The 20,803-nt window shown below is 46.0% G+C and overlaps 2 protein-coding genes and 1 long non-coding RNA gene across 10 annotated transcripts; 1 reads left to right on the forward strand and 2 right to left on the reverse strand.

The window, feature by feature from the left end:
* Positions 1–448: 448 nt before the first annotated feature.
* On the reverse strand, positions 449–9,182 carry MDH2 (malate dehydrogenase 2). The gene is made up of 9 exons (XM_072882189.1): positions 9,045–9,182; positions 7,065–7,233; positions 6,204–6,287; positions 5,094–5,203; positions 4,421–4,546; positions 3,669–3,746; positions 2,365–2,464; positions 1,771–1,922; positions 449–759 (listed from the first exon to the last, which is right to left on the reverse strand). Exons 1-9 carry the CDS (start codon positions 9,111–9,113, stop codon positions 628–630), a joined length of 1,020 nt encoding a protein of 339 aa, XP_072738290.1. The 5' UTR covers positions 9,114–9,182; the 3' UTR covers positions 449–627.
* A 97-nt stretch (positions 9,183–9,279) lies between these two features.
* STYXL1 (serine/threonine/tyrosine interacting like 1) lies at positions 9,280–20,513 on the forward strand. Of its 7 annotated transcripts, none has more exons than XM_072882193.1 (10): positions 9,280–9,495; positions 10,440–10,501; positions 10,978–11,104; positions 11,431–11,487; positions 12,421–12,566; positions 13,959–14,104; positions 15,203–15,297; positions 17,394–17,503; positions 19,692–19,826; positions 20,272–20,513. In XM_072882193.1, exons 1-9 carry the CDS (start codon positions 9,393–9,395, stop codon positions 19,821–19,823), a joined length of 978 nt encoding a protein of 325 aa, XP_072738294.1. In that variant the 5' UTR covers positions 9,280–9,392; the 3' UTR covers positions 19,824–19,826; positions 20,272–20,513. The 7 variants fall into 7 exon arrangements, with proteins under 7 accessions (XP_072738294.1, XP_072738293.1, XP_072738292.1 ...); XM_072882192.1 differs by having other exon boundaries at positions 20,300–20,513; XM_072882191.1 differs by having other exon boundaries at positions 19,692–20,513.
* Positions 14,086–20,622, reverse strand: LOC140660859 (uncharacterized). Of its 2 annotated transcripts, none has more exons than XR_012045513.1 (3): positions 19,316–20,622; positions 18,398–18,620; positions 14,086–14,833 (listed from the first exon to the last, which is right to left on the reverse strand). It is a non-coding gene; the product is annotated as an uncharacterized lncRNA (long non-coding RNA). The 2 variants fall into 2 exon arrangements; XR_012045512.1 differs by lacking the exon at positions 14,086–14,833 and adding an exon at positions 14,952–17,135.
* Positions 20,623–20,803: the final 181 nt, after the last annotated feature.

The raw sequence follows: 20,803 nt of genomic DNA on the forward strand, positions 1-20,803 counted from the left end.
TTTATGTAGATGCTAAATCAAGGCTTTTGTTCCTACCTAGAAAGAAGTCACTCTCAGCATTTTAATTATTTTCTTAGAGCAGGACTGACGTTTCAACCACTGTGCTCTTTTACTAAGTCTTTTAAAATCCAATTACGTAAGAGATTAAGGCAACACAAGGTAACAAACAGAGGTAACGCCACCTCCTGAAAAAACACTTCCTGGATCACTTCACTCAGTTATCCCCCTTTTGCAAGCCTCCTCACCCCATCTTGATCTTATTTGATCACGCGTGGTTTCCTAGCCACTGCACCGAACAAGTAGCCCAAGCCAAAACCCAAGCAGCAGCAAAGTTGAGAGCAATCAGTTCACCCACTTTAAGAGACTCCTTCATCACTACAGAAACTGATAACCTTTCAGAGACCTCCAGCTTCTACCTTCAAAAGACAAGCACATCAGGACAATTCCAGATGGTACACTGAAAAAATGAGGCCATTTTATTGATGATTAGACTCTGCGCTGGCAACAATCATTAAGCTAATACAGACAGACTTCAATCAAGGCATGAGCTTTGAATCAGAAGTCGTAAAGTGACATGATGCCTTAATAAATTAAGGAAGTTGTTAATTTCTCTCCATCATCAACTCTTCACTTGAAGTTCTTCGCAAACTCCTCTCCTTTCTTAATAGAAGCCTTCAGCTCAGACATGGCCTCAGCAATCATCTTCTCTTCAAAGGGGGAGATCTTGCCAATACCTAGGTTCTTCTCAATTCCATTTTTCTGAGGGAAAGAGGATTTAAGGATTAACCATTCATTCAATGACCTAGAGAGTAACTTAACAGCTCTGATTAAGTATTATCCAGCTGAGATGGAGACCCAGCCTGGGACCTCTGTCATCTCTGGTTTGCCAACCCTGTGCTTCCTGGCAAGGCTTGGAAGCCTCTTATTATCTGTAGCAACTTCTACATCCTTCACAAACTTCTCATTCACTGTTCACAAATGTGACATTTGAAGCTAGCCCATCAGCCCTTCAAGAGGATGCTAATACCAACTGTTCCTTCATGCCTCTTCCTACCTTCAAACCCACCGTCTAGCAATATAATCTCTCTTCTCTGGTGTATGCCCTTCGCTTGCCACAGGCTTGCAATGTGAAACAGCTTCAGAGTTGCACTCCTACATTTTCAAGATCTCATGCCTACATCCAAACCCTCCCCCCTTAATACCCCTCTACTTCCATTCCCTTGCCAGCTAGCACCTAAGACAGCATACACCATCCTTTGCATCCCAGCAGCCACGACAGGGCTGCAGCATCCTTGTTTTTCACTCCACCCACAGGGTAAGGGTGACAAAAGGAACACTTCGTTCAGAGTTCAGTAGAGGTCCTGAAAGCAATCTATTAATCCTAGTCCATGCTGCAGTTCCCCATGTGCCTCAGTTTGAGGGATTTGCTTGTAGCAGATCAAGCCGAGGAGACAGGATTGCTGACTCTGGTTAATCATATGAAAGCCCTTCATAAACAAGCACTGACTTGAGGCAAGCGTGACCTCTTAAGACAAATCTGAATCTCTAGTTACTCAGCGACCCGCAGTCTCGGAGCAGATGAAAGCAGCAGCAATCCCTGTCAAGCATGAGGTATATGTACAATACCCAAATATTCAAGAACTCTTAAGGTACGCTCAGCTGTTAACTGTGGCAATACCTAGCATTAGACTAAATTGAAATCACCGAGTAAAAACCACAAGACTAAATCAGTAGCTGCTGTTCATAAGCCTCAGCATTTAAAGTACATACTCCCAGTAGCAGAGGTGTAGAGAAGTACGGGCTCTCTGTCTCTTCCGATCGAACAAAGGCACATTCAATAACCCCTTCCTTTCCATTCATTGCATCCACCAGAGAGAACACAAATCGAGCGCCAGCATAGGCCATAGACAAGGTGGCAGATCCTGTAAAAGTTAAATCACTTTTAGAACAGACCACATTGAAATTTGATACTTTCTTTAGCATCAAAGGCTTCCATACTGATATGTTTACAGAGCTGCAGTGTCATTGACTTCAAGCTCACAGCTAGTTGGATAACTCACAGCTTTTGGCCAGCTACATGCTATTTCGTTGACCAAATTTATAGAAGAAACAGCTTAATTTGACAGAGAAGATCCTTTTTAAAGCCATCCATGGCGTGGGATCAGTTAATGTTTAGTCTTACCTACATACTGAGCTGCTTCTAGTACCACAGTTCAGGCAGTCACTGACATGGCAGAGCAGCTAGATTTCTAATCAGCAGTTCGTAATTCTGCATCACAGTTGTAAATAAGATTAAACTGAAGAGGACTGCATCCATTCAGCTGGCCAACAAGAATTACTTGACTACAGCTTCCAAGAACCAACCTGCTCCTGCTTTAGCTTTGACAACTTCAGTGCCAGCTTCTTGAATTCTCCCTGTAAGCTTTTCCAGTTGATCCTGAGGAAAGTCCACTTTTGGTGTGCACTAGATTGGAAAAAAGAAGGTACTATCAAATACCAGGACGCCTCCAGATTCAGCATAAGGCCACCCACACGACGCTTTTTGTACCATTACAGTTGCTACCAACAGTTCTCAACTGGGAAAATCAGTTACCCCAGCTCACAGATTGTGACACACTGACCAGCTGCAAGCGTTCACCAAGGCTGCTGGTTATTGCATAGACTGTAACAGGAACCTAGCCATGCCCAGAGTGCTCAAGGACAAACTGCAACTTGACAGCAAAACCAGGGCTTGCCATGGTTACTCGCTACTGTGTAGTCCTTTGCACTAGACAGATGCCCTCCAAGCATGTAACAGGCCTTAGGAATTTCAAAAAGCCACCTTGTAAGTATTTGGGTCACTGTGGCATTATGGAAGTCAAGAGCCTTATGAAGGATCCAGTCTGCCAGCAGCGTTTAGGAAGTTACTGAACCTTCAGATACAGCTATGCAAGTACGTTAAGTGCAGCTGCCACTGTCCCGATTGACTAACGAAAGCACCCTCTCAGCATTCAGCTGCTCTAAAGCCCTTGCTCTTACTCCCTAAGAACATCCTTCTGTGAAGGATACTTTACTCCCCACTTAGAGGAAAGCTTTTTCCCCTTTCTCACAGATTGCTCCTTGGCCATATCCTAGCCATCTCCTCATGAAGCTGCAGCCTGCTGTAGAACTGCATTTCATTCTGGCTTAGGTGCCCAAAGGGAGCCTCTCCCTGACTACCAGTCATTACGGAAGCAGGCCTCCCCGCACAGCTTGAGCTATGCCTCGTCATTTCAATGCTGCATATTGAGGTGGTGTTTCTAGTCCACCATGGCAAAATCAATTTCATTTTCTTGCAGAAGCAAGGTATTCATATCATGAAATACCTGTCACAAAAAATAAAAACCAAAACAAACAGTGCCAAGACATTTGAATGCCCACATCACACCTCAGGTCTTATTCCCAAACTCCTTTGCAGGAGAAAGGCTGGAACTATTTAAACCACCCAGAGGAGTTTAGATTTAGCTCGTTGCCTTCCAGTACCTTGTACCTCATCTCAGAATTCAAGCAGCCATAAGAGCAGGGAAGACTGTCTCTGCTGTATTTTAGCACCTTGCATGCCATCACAAAGGCACTTTACATCAACTCTAACGTTTTGATGAGGAATACCATACAGTGCAACGCCACACATGGCAGTTACTGTGACTTACCTGAGAGATCAGAGGGATGATAGTCTTCCCGGCATGGCCACCAATAACCGGAACACTTACTCGAGCTGGATCTAAACCCTAAGGGAAACATGAAACTTTCCAGCTTCTGAAGCATATGGACAAGAAAAACATTTAAAAACACCGTATTTCATTTTCTGCCCTGAGTATTTGGACACATCTATAACCCAGTGCTACACAGGGCAGGAGTTTCGGAGGCAGCTATACTCCCAGATCTCACAAAGCCAGATCTACAGAGTTGAACTCCAGGTTACTCTACTAACTTTAGACAGTTACATGATATTATTAATGCAAGTTCAGATAAACAGCAGCAAAAGTACAAACTCCACCAGGGCTATTAAGAGCAGGAACCTGTTACACCTCCTGATACTTTGCAGAATATCCTGTGACACGCAGCACAGAGTTTGACTTGCAAATACATACTACAATTCAACCCTCTCCTCCGGTTGCACCAGCAGGGTTGAAAATGCCAACAGAATTAAGGCGAACATGTAGCTCACTCACAGGGGACAGCTATGAAAAGGAAAGGTCAAAGTCTCTTGAACCACATTTTGCAGGAAACCCTATCCTCAGGCTCCTCTAGAGAATGGAAACAGGGAATGTTGCCTTCGGCTCTAGCTCCACAGAAATCTGAGCTCCTTTAGCTCTCGGCAGTGATTTTAAAAGCATTTTTGATAGATCTGATGAGCAAAGCAGGCAGTGTCCCTCCCCCAGCATCTGTTACTATGACCTACCTTTAGTTCAGCCACAAACGTGTTCGCTCTGACAATGTCCAGCGTTGTAACGCCAAAGATTCTGTTTGGATTATACACACCATGCTTCTTGAAGACTTCTGAAGTTATCGGGATGGTTGAATTTACCTATAAGCAAGAATAGGCAAGCATTCATTAAAACCAGTATAATAATGAAGCCAATGCATGAACTGAACAGGCCAGTAAACAGCCCAAAGTATACTTCCCACTTAGGAAGCTGGCTTCCTAAGTTGATACAAGTCTGTATCAAAACTGTAGCCAATTACTTTAATTCCTAAACTGAAGAGCAATTTACAGTCAGGCTGGAATAAAAATCACCCATTTTAAATAACCATTAAGACAACAAATTTGTTCATTCACATTGCAAAGGCTCCTCCCTTAGTGAGCTAAGACTTCTATTCCAGCTAACACGCCAGCTAATACGCCATAGTCATACAGACATTGAGGTCTTAAGCACTTTTACATCCAAGTTTCCTCTGATTTAAATATAGCCAAGAAAAATGGCTTAGTAGAACCAGGCTTTTAGTTCTTTTCTGCAAATACACTGCAGACCTTAAAGACACTGATCAAAAATCATAGGAACTCAGATTGCTCTAGTATTCTCAGTCTGGATTTTTTTTCCTCTACATTTTCAAGGTCTCCAGAAAATGCTTACCGGGTTAGAAATAATACAGATCATGGCTTCCGGACAGTGCTTTGCACAGGCAGATGTCAAAGTAGCAACAATGCTAGCATTGGTGTTGAACAGGTCATCACGGGTCATACCTAAAACACATCCAGTACAGTATTTTAAGTTACCCATAGTCTACTCATTAATGGGCAAGCAACCCAATGAAAAAACAATATTCTGCTCTAGACAGAGATATATCAGCTTCTGGTTTCATATATCAAGAGAAAACTCTCCAGCTGCAGTAATGAATTGGCTCCAAAGGTAACTCCTCTTGCTAATAAAAGATTACTGCCCTTTCAGATAGATCGGCCCTTTTCAGGAGCAACCAGCTGTCAATTGGCAGGATGTATTTCACCTAGGCAGCTTGAAGTACGGTGCGACCATGCTGACCCACACCAGTATACCAGTGGTGCTCAGCGTAACTGCTCCCAAGATGAATTCTCCTCCCCCTCTGCAGTCACCTCCGCAGCTACAGTTTGAATGCCAACTGCTCTGTGCAAAATATTGCTAGCTGCGTTAAATGCCACCTCTTGTTTCTGTTGCAGCAACTACTTTAACCACGAAAAACGAAGAATTAGGAAGAGCTAGGCATTAAAGTCTAGAATTTTGTTACATTCCCAATAGGATACTGAAAAACAGAGTAGAAATGGAGTAGGTCAGAGACATTCTAGGAAGGCTTAACAGCATTCGTTCAGAGATGCCCTGAGAAGTTATCATACAATTAATGCAAAACAAATTGATTCTTTCTATTCTGCTGAGAAATGAAACAAAGAACCAGTTTTTTTACTGGAGCATTGCCCTGGGCAAAAAAACACTAAGGGAGATTCAGGATCACTTGCATTAAAAGTCTTTGCACCTCACCCCTACATAGGAACTCCAGAAATCAATTCTGCCCATTTCAGGAGGGACGATCTAAGACAGAGGCTAAATGAGTTGCCTGATACTACAACAAGCTCTAGGTCAGTGTCATTAACAGACCACTTACATCCCAAGCCAACACTACCATAAAGCACCAGATACAGCTCTATTTGAATAACAGTCCTACAGAGATACACTTCAATGAAGCCCTGGGGCTTTTTAACAAAGAGAACGTACCTGGTTTTCTAGGGACTCCCGCAGGAATAACTACAACATTACACCCCTTCAGACATTCTGGCAACTGCTCGGGTCCCAGGAAGCCTGAAACAGAAGACATTCCGGCATTATGTTTTTGCCAGTTATTAAATATCTGACACTTTCAAGTACAAAATTACACCTACAGGCACCCAATTCCTTTTTTAATTTAGCCTTCAATTCAGACTTATGCTGAAAAGCAAAGCAACACAATTATGGACGGACTCTATTTGATGTTGTATCCTTGTTTCAAAACTCACAGAACAAGAGCGGTGTGGACCTCACATTCATCTGTTTTGAAAACCCTCGGTTCCTCCTGTTATGTATATTTACTCTCCACAGACACCAGCTGGGCACTACAATCAGTGCCCCCAAAGAATTACAGAAAACCACATTCAAGTGAAATGTAACCTCTTGGTGATCTTCAAAGAAAATGAAGATCAGCAGACTAAGTTTAATTTCATCAGAACGTGATAGCTGTCCCTTCAGAAAAGATGCATGCAGAATTAATGTAGACACCCAGGGAGTGTTAAGTCTATTTGTAGTCAAACTTTTAAATTCAATGCTCAAGCTTTTTTTCCAAGATTTTACTGAATGTTTCCTGCCAGTTATTACAAATTCCCCTTCAACAGTGCAGCCACAGACCACTCTCATCTCCATGCATATCGATCTAATCAGCTAAACCTTAATTAGTCATGCACTGCTTGAGAAAAAGCTATTAAATTGATATTAGGCTTCAGGATCATGTGAAGATTCCCCTTCACGAGCACAGCAACAGACATCTCCAAGTGTCAGAGACACCCGAGAGGAGCCCTTCAGAACACAGATCGTTTCCAGCGGTACCTTTAACATTCCCTCTTGTCTCGATGTGGCTGAGGTCAGCTGCAACGCCTGGAGTGTGAGCGATATCGTAAAGGCTGAGCCTGCTCACCAGCGGGCTGTTCTTCAGGAGAAGGGAGAGAGGCTGGCCGATGCCTCCCGAGGCCCCCAGCACTGCTACCTTGGCATTGTTCTGAGGAAAAAAGACGACAAACACATTGAAGAGATGTTCTGGTAGTTACTGCAGTAGTGACCTTGGGGATTTCACCACACTTTCTTTACTTTTAGTTCTATTTCTCAATTTTTTTATCAAGCACTATGCAAACTTGATTGCCTAAGCCCACAGAAAGCGATCATCACAACAGTCTCCCAAAGATCCTTGAGGTTTATTGGTAGGACAAGTTAGAGGAAAACATTCTTTTGCGATCTGAAGCTCAAAAGAGAAGCACAGCTAGGCAAAGAAACCGGAAGGATCATCTTTCTTCAGACGGAAACGCCTGCCTCAGGCTAATGCCTGCTACCCTGTGGACCTAGGTCTGACTTAAGGCAAAATCTATTATGCAGTTTTTCTAGTTTTCCTTGCCAGTATCAAAAAAGCATGCCTTCCCGTTTGTCAAATCAATACATTTAATGAACTACAATAAACGTAATAATCATTGTATATATGTGGAAAAAAACGTGTATGCCTGAAATAGATTCAAAATAGTACCTGCAGCTGCCTCAAGACTGAGGCCTGAGAACATAAAGTGATTATAATTTCCAGCTTTGATCAAGTATGGCTGAGAAGCAAGTAAAATCAACTCTGCTTTGTTGCCCTGGTGAACCAATTTTACTCTAACGTGCTCTCTAGAAGAAGGCTATTTCTCTCGAAAATGCCTGCGCTCCTCTTTGTAGAGAAAGTGCCCCTAGATGAGAGGAAAGCTACTTTAAAAGTCCAGAACAATCTTAAAATGCAATGTTCTGCCAAAGTGATGGAGAACCACAGGCTACTGCAGAGATGTATGAGGTAACACAGTAATACAATTACTGCTGATAAGGACGTTCTTTATCACACTGTCTTACCAGATAAAGCCATAATAGCTTCAAGTCCCTGCATGAACAGCTTAATTATTATTCTATGACAAGAAATAATCTACCCAGAAGCTCGATCAGCCTAAGCCTGGCTCAGTTTTCTTGCTACTGTAACGAATGTAATTTAGCATAAAACTCTCCAAGAGGAAGCAAAGTCTAGCATTAGTCACTGCTACGCCCCGTGTTTATGAATGAGCTGATACCAATGAGGTCAAAATCTCATTGCTAATAAAGTTAATACCTATCAAAATAATTACACGAACCTCTCTCATAAACCGTATCTTTATAGCTATGATAATCATTTTGTCATATGCCACTGGGCCCCATTTATGTTAGAAGAAAGAGGTCGGTCTCTACCCACCTACCACGTAGTAGCAGTCCTCTCCCGGTATCAAGAGTCACGTACAATGGATTTCAGCACATTACAGATTACTGTTAAACCCCCAACCGCCAGCTTTAATTCTTAATACATTTTGAAAGCAGGGGCATATTTCAGCAGAGAAAGGAAGCAGCAAGCAGAACTGCTCATCATCCATGACATACCATCAGACAGAGAAGTTCATCTAGAACCAGTAGATTTGCCAGTCAGTGTACACCCGTCCGGAGAAAGGCTCCGGCCCCGAGCGATGCCCAGCAGCACGGATGTTTCACCAGGCAGCGACACGGCATCAACCCCAGCGCCCCGCGAACCGAGACCCCCACGAGCTGTGCTCCTCCTCTCCCTCGCAGCACTGCACCGCCCGCTCCCCCCGACCGAGGCGGTGACACCCGGCGGCTACAGACGCCCACAGCCCCTCTCCGCCGCGCACGGGAGGGCCGGAGACCCCCTCACAGAGGAGGGCCTGGGCTCGGCCCCAGCCCCGAGGGGGTGCGGGCCCTGCGCCGCCCCCGCCACGGGGGCGGGCCAGCGAGGAGGCTGGCGGCGGGGCGTACCTGGGCGGTGGTGGCGAGGCCCCGGCGGAGGGCCGCGGCGGCGGCGGGACGGGCGAGGCGGGACAGCATGGCGCGGCGGCTCCGGTGACTCCAACGACCTCCACGGCGCGGCGCATGCGCGGGACCGCCCGTCCCTCTCGCGAGACTTCGCACCGCGGGGGAGGGGGGAGGGAGGGTGCGGGAAGCATCGCGAGCTCTGGGTCTGACGTCACCCCTAGCGACCGCCGGGCGTCCCTCCCTGGCAACCAGGCGGTGTGAGGGGGCGCGCGCCGCCGTTGTCACGGCAACGGGGCGAGGCGGGCTGCGAGGACGGTCGGCGACAGTCGCCGGGTCGGGGGTTGCGTCGGGATGGCGGGGCTGGCGCTCTGCGAGCCCGGCCACCTCTACAACATCCTCCAGCAGCACCGGCGGGTCCCCCGGCTGGCGGAGCCCGGCTACCTGTGCCTGCTGGGTGAGCCCGGGGCGGGAGGCCTGCTGCCCGACCCTGCCTGCAGCCGGGCCCCCGCGCCGGCCTGGGCGGGCCTCCCGAGAAAATGGGGTTTGTGGGCTGCGGCGTAGGGGGAAGAGCACACGTGACTCCTTGTAATTACTGGGGCCTTGCTCTTGGGGTGTTTCTCCCATCCCATTTCTGGCGCCGTGACCCGGCACTGCTCCGGCTTTCATCCCGCAGGCTCAGCAGAAAGCAGCGGTGCTAAATACGTGCGGCCGTGAGCCTCTCCTGGCGCTCAGCCCAACAGCAGGATGTGAATGAGGAAGTTTTCTGCCTATTGCTGCCTTTTCACTTGCATGTTGGCACCCAGCTTCCTTCTCTGACCCGTCCCAGGGACTGACGCTCTCCCCTGCTGCTCCCAGAGGTTTGAGAGGTGGACAAGATTTCTTGACCATTGTGCAAAGGTTGCTGATAAGCATTTACATCTTGCATAGCACCACTACCAAAAAAAGGGTGCCTGATACTGCGATATTATTAAATGTTTTGGCGAGGGAGTCAGCCAGTTTGGGAGTGGGGTTGGGGTCTCTCCAGTGCCCCTCTCCCCGTCGCCAGGGCAGCACAGAGGCAGAGGCGCTGGGTGCCGGGAGGACAGAGCAGGCCCAGCAAGTGGGGCCAGGCGAGGCCAGAGGGCAGAGCAGAACGGAGCACGGGACAGGCGCTGTGAACGCTGCGGTACCGCACCTGGGTCAGGACTAAAGCTGCTGGCATCACTTGGTGTTACACGTAGACTCACACCAGCACTGGGGTTCGTTACATTCACATCAGAAAGTCTCAGTTTCTAAGAAACGGAACCTCTTTCTCTGGTTGATGTCAGTGCCTGACTTCCCACTGACTGAATTACGAACACAATTCTACCTTAAAAGCATCAAATAAGCCAATTGCTCTGTCTTGGTTGTTTTTTTCAGATGCTCGTACCCAGCGTGAATACGATGAGAGCCATATTATTACAGCACGCAGGATTGAACAGGTGAGGGGGGATTACCGTTTGTGTGAACCATCCCTGGATTTAGCGATTAGCAGTAAACCCAAATTGGCTTAAAACCCAAGGGAATTGTCCCAGCCTCCCCTGCCTGCTCCAGCCACTTTCCACTTCTGCCACTGGGGGGATGTATTCTGTCACAAAGCGAAGGTGGCTGCAGCAGCCCAAAGGATTGGCACATACGAGCTGTATATCAGGAAAAATATTGCACAAGAACTAACATATTTTAGACTTGTCTCACAAAGGACAGTGTTGGCATCTTTACCGCTGCGGCTGATGAAGCCATCCGGCATAGTTTGTGTCATTTCTGAATTCTAACCGGGTCTTTCAGAGTCAAGTACAGACATAGCCCCAAACCCATCCCGTAGCTGAAGAGTAGTAACTTGCAAGATGTTGGTAGCGTTGATGCCACAAGAAAAGTGTGGAGCTGGCCTCCTGAGAGAATTCCTCTGTGATTTTGGTAGAGTCCTACGGGGGACTATCTAGTACCGGATTCCGAGGAGTTGGGGTGTGTCAGATACTGTGTGGTGTATGACTGCGAGACCAGCTCTTTGGATTGCTGTGACTATGAGGAAGAGGACAAAGAAAAAGGTACCTGTGACCCATGTCAGTCAAGACCTCACTGCAGGACAGATAGTCTTCCCATTCCTCATTTCATTTTATGAGCTTATTGGAAGAGATGCAAATTTACCCAGTTTTACTTGCAAAACTAACATCTGTGCTATACCTCTGGTTTTTCACTGTGTTGCATATGTTCTTAGGCTTCAAAAATCCAGATTTTATTTCAAAGCTTCCTGGTAGGTCTGGTTTCCTATCTGTGGACTGATCCTTCTGAAGTCCCTTGCCACGTGTGAGGAATGGATTCTTGTTTTTTCACATTCCACTGAGACTGGGCTTGTTCAACGATTGCCTTTCAGGGAGCAGTGCTTCTTCAGAGATTGAAAACACTGACTCAAGTTCCATATGTTCACAGAGTGAGTACTTCCTTCTTTGAGGTCATATTATCATATTTAAAAAGACTTTATCATATTTTAAAAGACTTAGCTTTAATGGGGGTGACCATTTGAGGGAGTTCACTGAGAAATGTGAAGAGCTCAAACTTTTCCATTGTTCAGTCTTCCTTGAACCATGGAAATGTTTAGCTTTCACACATCCTTTCGCAAGGAGTCCTGCCATATGCAGAACCACTTCTGTATGTTTGTTTGGCTCCTATTAGCTTTGTAAAGGCTACTATACTTTTAGCAAAGATTTACATCATCTTTTTACGAAAAAATCTGGGAGTGTAAGGGGAATGAATAAAGCAAGCGTGTTTATAAATGCTCGGTGATGAGACAGTAGCAAGGGAAGGTGTGAAGAATCAGAAGCAGGTTTCTATTGTGCTCATCTGTTTCTAATGCAGACATAGCTAGAGGCAAGCAGGATGGATCCCTTGGGAGAAGGAGGGGGAGCAGCCGTCTCACATAATTTGCTTCACTGAGGGGAGTGTTTAAAACACTTGTGAAGAATTTATCCAAGATACCTCCCCCTTTGCCTAAAGCAGACTAAAGAAAAGGGCCTCCATAAAACTAAGATTATTAGATTGAAATTAATAATACTTCCCTATTATGGGAACTTATTACAAGCATTTCCCAAAGAATAATGGGGAGGGAAAAAAAACTTTATCTAGACCTACAAAAGAAACCAGGAGAGGAATAAAAGACCAGGACAAGAGGTGAAAAGCAGCATGCCCCATTACTGACCTGCAGCAACAGTTAAAGAATAAGTCTAGCTTTTAACAAGGCTTTCTGCAGACCATTAGATGAAATGAAAAGGAGTTTGCTGTCGGTGTCAGTGGGCCAGATTTAAACCCCAGTGCCAATGGAGACACTCTAAACCTGCCCTGGCAAATAGCTTTTTGATCTCATTAGATGCTGAGGAAGGAACTGCCGTCCGATATGCTAGAAGCTTCGAGCAGTTCACCCGCCATCCCGTGCTCGTCCTGAGGGGAGGATACAAGCGTTTTTCAGCTTGCTATCATTTTCTGAGGACTCAGAAGATATTGTGGATGCCTCAGGTGAGATGACACTAATCTGCAAGTAGAAGACATTAGCATTCATATTCAACTGATGATGGCTAATGAATTCAAGTTAAATGGTGTTGTAAGCCTGATATCAGAGTAATTTCAAACAAAGGAATTAAATGTCATTTGAGTTACTGTGCTTGCTCTGAGTCTCACCACTAGTTCTTTTACAGCCTCACTTTGCCTTTTTTATCCTTCTTCTATTGCGTGAAAGAAAGCTCATGAAAACAAACTGGGAAGGTTTCCCTGATAACCCCGAAACTGGCCTACTGGAGAGTACAGATAACTAAACAAACAGTAGCAAAAGATGGAAAGAAGCAGGTTCCTCTCTGACTATCTGGGATGTTACACAGTAAATGTTTTCAGACGGAAGTACAATTCCTATCAAGCACTGGGTTCCATGTCTATAAAGCTTTTCATTGGGAAGGATCACAAAGCAAGTGCTGCTGCAGTGTTTCAACAGGCCCGGAAAGAAAACAGCCATTCACTGGAACACTGGTATCCTAATTGTTTGCTTTCACCTACAAACATTGCTCTCTTTAGCTCATGAGAAACAGTTACCCCTTTTTCACATCTAGGACAGGACCTGAGGCAGGGCAGATTTAGAGGGCACTGGACAGCAGAGAGCATCTCATTGCAACATGTCTTTTGTTTCCGTCGTTCCTGTTCACTTCTGGTTCACATGAAATAGCCCGTAACACAGCGCTAATCTGTGGGATGCTACAGCGCAGGAGAAAAAATCCATTCACTTAGTGCTTCTTTGTGATGGGTAGCAAACTGCTGAACTTCCCTGTCAGATTCAACTGGACACAGAGTACCTCCTTGCCTCTCAGTTTAAGCTGTTGTTCTCTGTTGCTTTAAATTGTTAGGCTGCTGTTTTGTTCTGCCGTAGCATTAGCCGAGTATCGGTGAGGGATATAGAGGCACGGTTGGCTTTTGTGTATTTTTGTTCTCAGCCTTCACGCTGCAGACACCGGAAGCAGCTGCGGACTCGTGTGGTGCCACTACGTGGCACCTGCAGCTCTGCAGGTGGCAGATGATTTCATTTAGCCTTGCAAACAGTAACCGGGGAAAACATCAAATGAATCTGTTATGCTGCAGTCCCTCCAGACAATGTAAAGAATATATGCCGCCTCCTGTTTAGTTAGGATTTTTTTCAAGTAATGCCACCATGACAGCAATGCTGTTAATTATTCTCACTAAATCTAGCAAAGACTTCAATATACAGAAAGTCCAGGTGATTAAATGAGTCATTACACTAGAGTGTGTCATGGGTGCTTGACTAAGTGTGTGTTCAATTCTTCATGTGACTTCTGTTTAAGAACTTACCAAGCTAATAGGAGTAAATACACTCTCTAAACTGAGCCTATGGTTTCTCTCCGGCAGGAACTAGACAACTTCCAACCATACCCTGTAGAAATACTGCCTGCAAAGTTATATATGGGCAATTTCAAGCAGGCCTGTGACCAACAAATTCAGAAAGATCTGAAAATCAAAGCACAAGTCAACATCTCTGAACAGCCTACCACACTGTAAGTTAAGCAGTTCAAAGTGTACCCTCACCAATGTCTGTGCTGTGAAAAAAGTGAGGTGGCACAGCACCAGAGCCCGTTCACAGAGGAGTCAGTGCTTGTGAACTTCCAGGGAAACCTCTGTTGTTCACTGCAGATGCGAGTGCTACTTCATGCTCATTTTTCTGATCCCTACTCCAGAGTTAGCACAGCAGCAATGCAGTCCTGCAGCCCTCCACCATGACATGGGCGGACTGGGTGAGAGGAGGACTGCGAGGCCCTTGGCATTTTGAGTCTATCTCATACCACCATCCTTTGGGAAGAACCTACATCTCTGAATAACTTTCAGAGCAAAATCTTACAAACACATCAGTGTAAAAGCTAAACCACCGTTGTTTCACATTGTTGGTCTTCCTTCCTTTCCTACACCTGTCCATGACCATTCAGCTCAGTCTGTAGGCCATGCTGGAAATGCCATTTCACACAGTGCAAAATCCAGTGGCATTTCTCAAGGTGGTGACCAAAACAAAGGAAGTAACAAATCCACTTACCTACCCCAGTGCATGTGTACCAGCAGACATTTCTCATGCCTGTGCCTTCACAGGAAAATATTCAAAGGTCTCTACACTGTGGGTAATCTTCCCATGCCCTCTGCATGACGTGCTTTCACATTTCAGAAATTCCTCACCAATGTTCTTCTCCATTAGTTCTCTGAGTTGAGTTCTCTGAGCTTGTGGAAGGAGGAGGATGCTGTCATAGAAAAAAACCACATGAAGTGAACTGGGGGGCTACGTTCACAAAACTGCCAACGTGCATGCTGTGAAGGCACTCTTGCCTTCAGTTCATCTGTTTTCATTTAGCTCCCAGATAAAGGAAGCTGTAGGTTAGGTTAAGACATCAATGCTGACACCATGTGGAATCGAAAATCAGTAATTAAACTGGTTCTGTATTACAAGCACCTCAGTGTCTTACCATAACAAATCCCTTATCATAATGTTAATGATGACAATGATGAAAAACTCACACATGTAACAGCAAACAACATTATCAGCTTGCCTCCAACACATTTTTTCAAAGCTGCTTCTCTGGTCCATGTCATGCTGTGCGCTCTTTTTCCAGGTTTGCAGAAGGCGACAAAAATCTCCATATATCTGTTCCAGATTCGCTCGAAGCAGATCTTTTTTCTACCTTTGGCACCATTTGTCATTTCATAGGTGAGTTGTTCCTGATTTGGAATTCCTGAGACCTTGCTCACTCTAGGATATGAGATGGGAGTGACTGCAGTTCACTCGAACAGGAAGCTCAGACACGAGGGTCGTAATCTTTCAAGATCAATATGCTCCCAGGCAAGCCCACATCCTAACGGGTACTAGAGCTGCCTTACTAACCATCCTGGTGGACAGAGAGGAGATTTTACAGGGCATCTGACTCTGATGTTCCTACTCACTTTACAGAATACCTCACTCTCTGATAATAGTGAGCTTTCCACCTGATCTGGAAAGGCTTTGCTGCAGGATGTCTACCAGGGCTTCATAGGATTCCCTCCTATTCCTTTGTTCTAAAATACAATCCTTTGACTTTTACCAGCTCAAATCTTCAACCACCAGAGCTTTATCTGAACAAGAGCGTGACACACCTTGGAGAACTTACCACAAGACGCTGCTAATCTTTGTGATTTGCAGTGCAGACCTACCGTAGGGCCTAGGAAGGCTTTCAGGTTGGACAGCATAAACCTGCCTTGAGCTGATCACATCAGAGAGGGCAAGAAAAAACATACTCTCCAGCTCAGTGCCTGCAGCAGCACAGCAGACATAAGTCCCGCAGCTCCATCCTGTGATGGCGTCCAACTGTGCCATTAGCTTTTATCACACTTATGAAATAACACCTGCCACAGACCAAGGCCCTGCTGAGCTGAGCGCTGTACAGACCCAGAAGCAAAAGACCACCCTGTCCCCACAGACCTTATACAAAATAAGTACAAAAGTACAAAATAAGAAATGACTTAAATACCCAAGTACAAAATAAGAAATGACAACTGGACACAAAGAAACAAGGAAACAATATTCGAGGATATAATTTTGTAGTCCTGAACTGAATGTCATCATTTGCATGCATTGAACCCCAGTATCGAAATCCACTTGCTTGCCTTTCATTTTGCCCCAGGTTTTTTCCCAGTAGTATTTCAAAAGAAAGTTTCTTCCTCACTGTTTATGGAAGTTTCCAAAACAGACTATAAGAGTTTATTAGCTGTAGCTCTTGTGGAAGTGTATACTGTTTACTTGAAACTGTTTACTTGACAGGCTAGCGTAGATTACTTAAACTGGAACGGTTATGGGTGAACGCTAGACTAAAGCTCTCCACGTACTCTGAGAGGAGTGTGAGTGTTCCTCATGCCAGGTGTATGTTGGAGTGAGGCCATTTCTACTCAAGTCTTAGAAAAGAACTAGTATCTCGTGGTAGAAATAAGTCAGAAAACTCTGTTTTAGAGCTTGAAGAAAAAAACACAAAACCCCACAACCTCTCAACAGCAGTAAAAAAAGAGGCTTTGCCCTATGAATTCTAGAGTTCAGTTGCTGATATTCCAAAAACATGTCATGCTGTCTGCTCTAGAGAGGGAGCAGACATTAATCTTTTATTAATAAAATACAGAACCTTTCAGGCATAGGTTGATGTGGTTAGGAGCAAGTGACAGCATCATCTTAAAGCCAAGTGGGCTTAGCTTTTGTAGAAAAAGAGTTTGCTGATCTTAGCAATTTTCACTGCAAAGTATCCATCATAAAAACATCATAAAACCAGTGCCCTAGCTGGCACGTACATGCTCCTGCTGGTGATCCCTGTGGAGGGGTAAGGGATTTGAAGTCTCAGTCCCTCCAGTTTGAGAGCCGATTCCTCCACCTTCAGTGGTGAACAGTTAGGCTTGCATTCGTCAGAAATTTCAATGCCTTTAAACCTTTCTGGGAAGAGTTTGAGTAGCTGATGCGATGCTGACCACAGCTGATTGGTCATGGTAGGCCACGTTTCTTCAGTTACCTGATGTAAAGGCGACACTGATCTGTAATGAAGCATTGACTGCTCATTGTCATTTGGTTCTGCTCTTCAAAGCCACTTTTTAACTCAGTGGATTTTTAAGAAAAGCAAATGCTTACAGAAAAGGGAGCTGGCAGTGCCCATCTGCTGCTGTCAGGGTTCATGAGGGTTGCTGTCGCTCTGGCTGCTAGCCTGTCAGCTGTCACTGAACGAGCGCTTGACTGTACAATTGGAAGCTTGATTTCCCAGATCACTAATTTGTGATTGGCATTTCTTTACTCAGACGCTCAGCTGGATCGTGGAGCGGTGCTGGTGTTCTCCAGCCTGGGGATAAGCCGGAGCAGCACAGTAACCATGGCCTATCTTATGCATTCCTGCCAGTTTTCCCTGAAGGTACATCACTGTCATATTTCCCACAGATACTGGCTGGGTCTGCAGTTTATTTCTGTTTCTGAAGCCTCAATACTGTAGTAATGAGAAAGACATTATCTGTCCTTTCATGCAGACTCTCCACCTGATAACGTAACTGATTCTATTATAGCAGATTGTATCTTCGTTATACCGTGAAGGAGGTGGCTTAGGTGTGATTTTGGATCTGTGAGTCCTTTCCCTGGCACCTGCGATATTCTTGCATTTCCCTACTTAACTACGGGGCTACAAAAATAAAGCTGTGGTTACAGAACTGAGTATTTCTGCTCTCCTGGATCTGAGAGAGAAACTATCTCGAAGCTACTGGAGTTAATCCCATCTCGTAATGCCATGGGGTTACAGGGAAATTCAGAACCCAGTGCTTGCAGGGCTCTGATTTACCACTGGGCTCAGCAGCACTGGCTTCTTCCAAAATCCTATTTTATTCCTCCAGAAGCAATGCCCTCCCACAGGTAGTACTGTAGAGAAATCTGGAATGGGATAATACTAGCCCAGGAAGGATGTACAGGTTCAATGGCCAGTACACTCTGCTCCATAGCTCTGAATAACATAAGAAAAATAATCAATGATGGCTGAGAATGACCCGGCTGTGCAATAGCCTGGTGGCCTCTCCCCAGGTGCCAGGCCCTTTTTCCCTTTGCATACAGCGCATGGGCATCGTGGTGCCTGCTCAGCACAGAGCAGGCTAGTTCCCATGGGAACTGAAAGGCCATCTCCTTAAAAATCTTGTCCTTGTTTGGAAAGTGTTTCCTCCTTCGGGAGCTTGAAAGGATTGATCCAAGCTTCACTGAAGCTGGGCCTGTATCTAATTTAATTGATTTTGTGCAAACATTCGCAACATAAGAGGAAATCTCTTACCATCACTGTGTGCCAACGGGTAATTTCAGGGCGAGCGTGCCAACAGGCTGCAGACACTATTTGGTCTCTGCTACTAATGCTGGGTGTGATTGCTCCCGCACACTGATAACCATTCCCTTGCACGCTAAATTCCTGGAGGTGCTTGCAACGGCAGTGCAAAAGTCAAAGGCTGATCCTTCCAGTTTCTCTCAGTTGGTATCAAGAGGTTGGACTCAGCATTTTACTAAGCGCCAAAAAAAGAAGAAGAAAAGGTTGACATGGCAGTGGCGTGCTGCGGCTGGCCTGGGCAGTGCTTGCCCACTGTTGGCTAGGCAAAGCTTTCCTGGGGGACTACCCTGGCAGACAAGTTTGTTTCTTGCAGACAAAAGCAGTGCAACAGATTCCCGTGTGATCCTTTACCCAATCTAGATCTTTGAAAGCTTTGAAAGACGGGGATATTGCAAAAGAAAAGCAGATTTGGGATGTGCGGCCCCTTATTCTATTAGTAATTGGTATGTGAGTAGATCTGTTGAGTTCAGGGGAACTACAGACATCCACACCATGGGCCCAGAGGAGTAAATATTGGAAGCTCAGCCTCGGAGCCTGCAGAATCACTGAGATTAGAAAAACAAACCAATGGAGCACTATCTTCTAACCTTTGGTCTCATTGCACTTAAGCAATCCTCCGAGTGCGGGGGGCACTCTATTTTAAAAGCAGGAAGACGAGCACTAGTGGGTAAACCCAAGGATGCGGCTGGACTAAAGCAGAGTAATGCCGGTGGATCTGCCCTGTGTGTAGCAGGGTTCCTAGCTGGTTACATGGAACTAACAAATAATTAAGATGCCTGTAATTAATGCAGTGGGATAACTGGAGCTTCATAGCTGCTCTGCCACAACAGGTCACACCAATCCAGAAACATGATAACCTTTGTTGCTTACCTGTGAATAGCTGATACTTCACTGCTTTGCTTATCATCCATGGAAGAAACAGCATTTTAGGGCAGAAAATCCAGGACTGCGTTGCTCCATCGCTGTAAAATAACGCAAGATACCTGCCAGGTAGTGAAAGCAGCTTGAGCTGTCCTCATATCCAGGAGAGAAGAGTATGAAGGTGACAGGCGTCTCTGAAGTTCACACCTTCATCCACTCTGTCCCTGCTTTGGTAGACAAAGTCTTACCTGCAGGTTCTTGCTGTCCAACACAGGGAGTAAATACAAAGCTGTGTTGTTCGCAAGTGTAGCTGCTTCGTGTAAATACCCAAGATTCACTTCCAGTTCAAATTCCTAACACCCCTTTGCTTTCCTTCTGTTTACAGAGAGCTTGGAACTATGTTCTGAAATGCAAAACAAACATGAGACCACACCGGGGCTTTGTGAAACAGCTCTCGGACTGGGAGACCCAAATCTATGGGACAACGATCACAGACGTCTCTGAACCAAATTACTGACAGGTAGCAAAGAGAACAGCCGGGGGAAAGGTGCTTCCCTGTCCGTACCACCGTGTTGGCAGGAAGTTACTTGAACAGTTTGAAAAGAGATCTTAATGTAAGGGAAAGGCTTTCCTCTTTAGCTCCATATTGTTTGGGGTCAAGTTTTGGAGCCATCAAGGGAAGTCACCTCTGCTGTAGGAGGTGGCAGTTTGGGGAAAGCAAGTCCTGCAGGATGTGGCCCATTACGCACCGCTCGTCTCTTTTGTAAGCGAAGGGGATTATAGCCGTGTCATCAGGCATGCTCATTACCCCAGCTATGGGGAGGTCATTAGGGTTATCTCTGAAAAGGTTCCCCGATCCATAGCCTGGGACGGTAAATTTAGAGTTTGACTGGGATGGTAAACTCAGAGTTTGACTGCACCCGCTTCCAGCCCGGGGAGGTGACAGCAGAATTTCCCCGTTTCAGTTCCTCCACTCTGCGTGTGCCTTCTCAGGTCCCCGCAGACACGGACGCGGCCTCTCGCACACTCGCGGCTGGATTGTCTAGCAAGACCACGCTTGCCGCCTGCTAATACAGCGAGCTCAGCTCCTGGCGCGGGCGGCAACTTCGCAGCATCGATCCCGTTACGTGACACCTAAACTCAGCGCTGTCCTCTCTCTTACCGCGCCGTAAATTCTTCGCATTGACATCGCAGAATAAAACATTACAGAACACGCTCCTGGGCCTTCCTTGCACTGCGTGCTAAGGATTTACCGGGGTTTTTCATTTTAGATCATCGCCCTCGGTTTGTAATTCAAACGCGCGCGGTCAGGGACGGAGCCAGCCAGCCTTTACCGTTCTCTTGGGGCGCTGACGCCAAGAACCGCCCGAGCAGACAGCGGGCCGGCCCTCCGAGCTTCGAAGAAGCCCTGTGCGCCCGGGAAAGGGCCTGCGGTTTGGGTTTTCTCCCTCCTTGTCCCCGGCTGCTCGCTACCGGGAACAGCGGGCTCACACTGGC

The sequence above is a fragment of the Ciconia boyciana genome, chromosome 17 (assembly GCF_034638445.1).
Source record: "Ciconia boyciana chromosome 17, ASM3463844v1, whole genome shotgun sequence".
NCBI classification, from domain to species: Eukaryota; Metazoa; Chordata; class Aves; order Ciconiiformes; family Ciconiidae; genus Ciconia; species Ciconia boyciana.

Coding starts and splice junctions, on each gene's coding strand:
- STYXL1 (XM_072882191.1), top strand. CDS start 9,393: ATGGCGGGGCTGGCGCTCTGCGAGCCCGGCCACCTCTACAACATCCTC. Junction 10,502..10,977: donor CAGCACGCAGGATTGAACAG/GTGAGGGGGGAT, acceptor TGATTTTGGTAG/AGTCCTACGGGGGACTATCT. Junction 15,298..17,393: donor CACCATTTGTCATTTCATAG/GTGAGTTGTTCC, acceptor TTCTTTACTCAG/ACGCTCAGCTGGATCGTGGA.
- MDH2 (XM_072882189.1), bottom strand. CDS start 9,113: ATGCTGTCCCGCCTCGCCCGTCCCGCCGCCGCCGCGGCCCTCCGCCGG. Junction 2,465..3,668: donor TCATCCCTCTGATCTCTCAG/GTAAGTCACAGT, acceptor TTTCCAATCTAG/TGCACACCAAAAGTGGACTT. Junction 760..1,770: donor CTACACCTCTGCTACTGGGA/GTATGTACTTTA, acceptor TCTTTCCCTCAG/AAAAATGGAATTGAGAAGAA.